Source organism: Penaeus monodon, chromosome 15, assembly GCF_015228065.2.
Source record: "Penaeus monodon isolate SGIC_2016 chromosome 15, NSTDA_Pmon_1, whole genome shotgun sequence".
In the NCBI taxonomy this organism is placed as follows: domain Eukaryota; kingdom Metazoa; phylum Arthropoda; class Malacostraca; order Decapoda; family Penaeidae; genus Penaeus; species Penaeus monodon.
In genome coordinates this window covers 9,499,022-9,499,505 of record NC_051400.1, presented here as the reverse complement: position 1 = coordinate 9,499,505, position 484 = coordinate 9,499,022, and the positions used below count along the sequence as shown (strand labels likewise).

At 47.5% G+C, this 484-nt stretch overlaps 1 protein-coding gene across 1 annotated transcript in view; it reads right to left on the bottom strand.

Annotated features, from left to right (window-relative positions):
• The window catches only part of LOC119581736 (potassium voltage-gated channel subfamily KQT member 1-like), a 16,549-nt gene that overhangs the window by 4,982 nt on the left and 11,083 nt on the right, over positions 1-484 (bottom strand). The window contains exon 7 of the mRNA XM_037929868.1: positions 89-221. Within this exon, the coding sequence (XP_037785796.1) occupies positions 89-221 (133 nt within the window). The remainder of the gene's footprint in view (positions 1-88; positions 222-484) is intronic.

The following is a 484-nucleotide window of genomic DNA, read 5'->3' as shown; positions in this document are numbered from 1 at the left end:
GCCGTGGGGGTTGGAGGTGAGAAGGGTTAGGGAGTAAAGGTAAGGGGAGGTGGGGGGGTCGAACCAACCAACCAACGCCGGCACGAACCTGCTCTCGGTTCCTCCACGTAGAAGACCATGTCGCCATCGCTGTCTCTCCGGGCCGAGTTCTCCGGAGGCGCAGAGACGTCCATTTTGCTCTTGGACTTTCGCCTTCTGAGGACGCTTGCTCTCTTGGCCATCTGGTGGAGAGTGCGAGAGTTAGGGAGATCAAAGGCTACCGGGTCTCTTTATTTCGTTTGCTTTATTTTCTGTTTGCATGATTCATCTTCTTCTTTCCCATGATATGTAGTGGAATGGTATATCAACATATAAATAGATGCGATGATTATTCTTATCTTATGTTCATGTCTGGGCTGTTAGCAAACGAAATACATTTACGAGTACAGTAATGATTCAGCACGTAATGGTACAGTATTACATGCATAACTACACATTAACCACA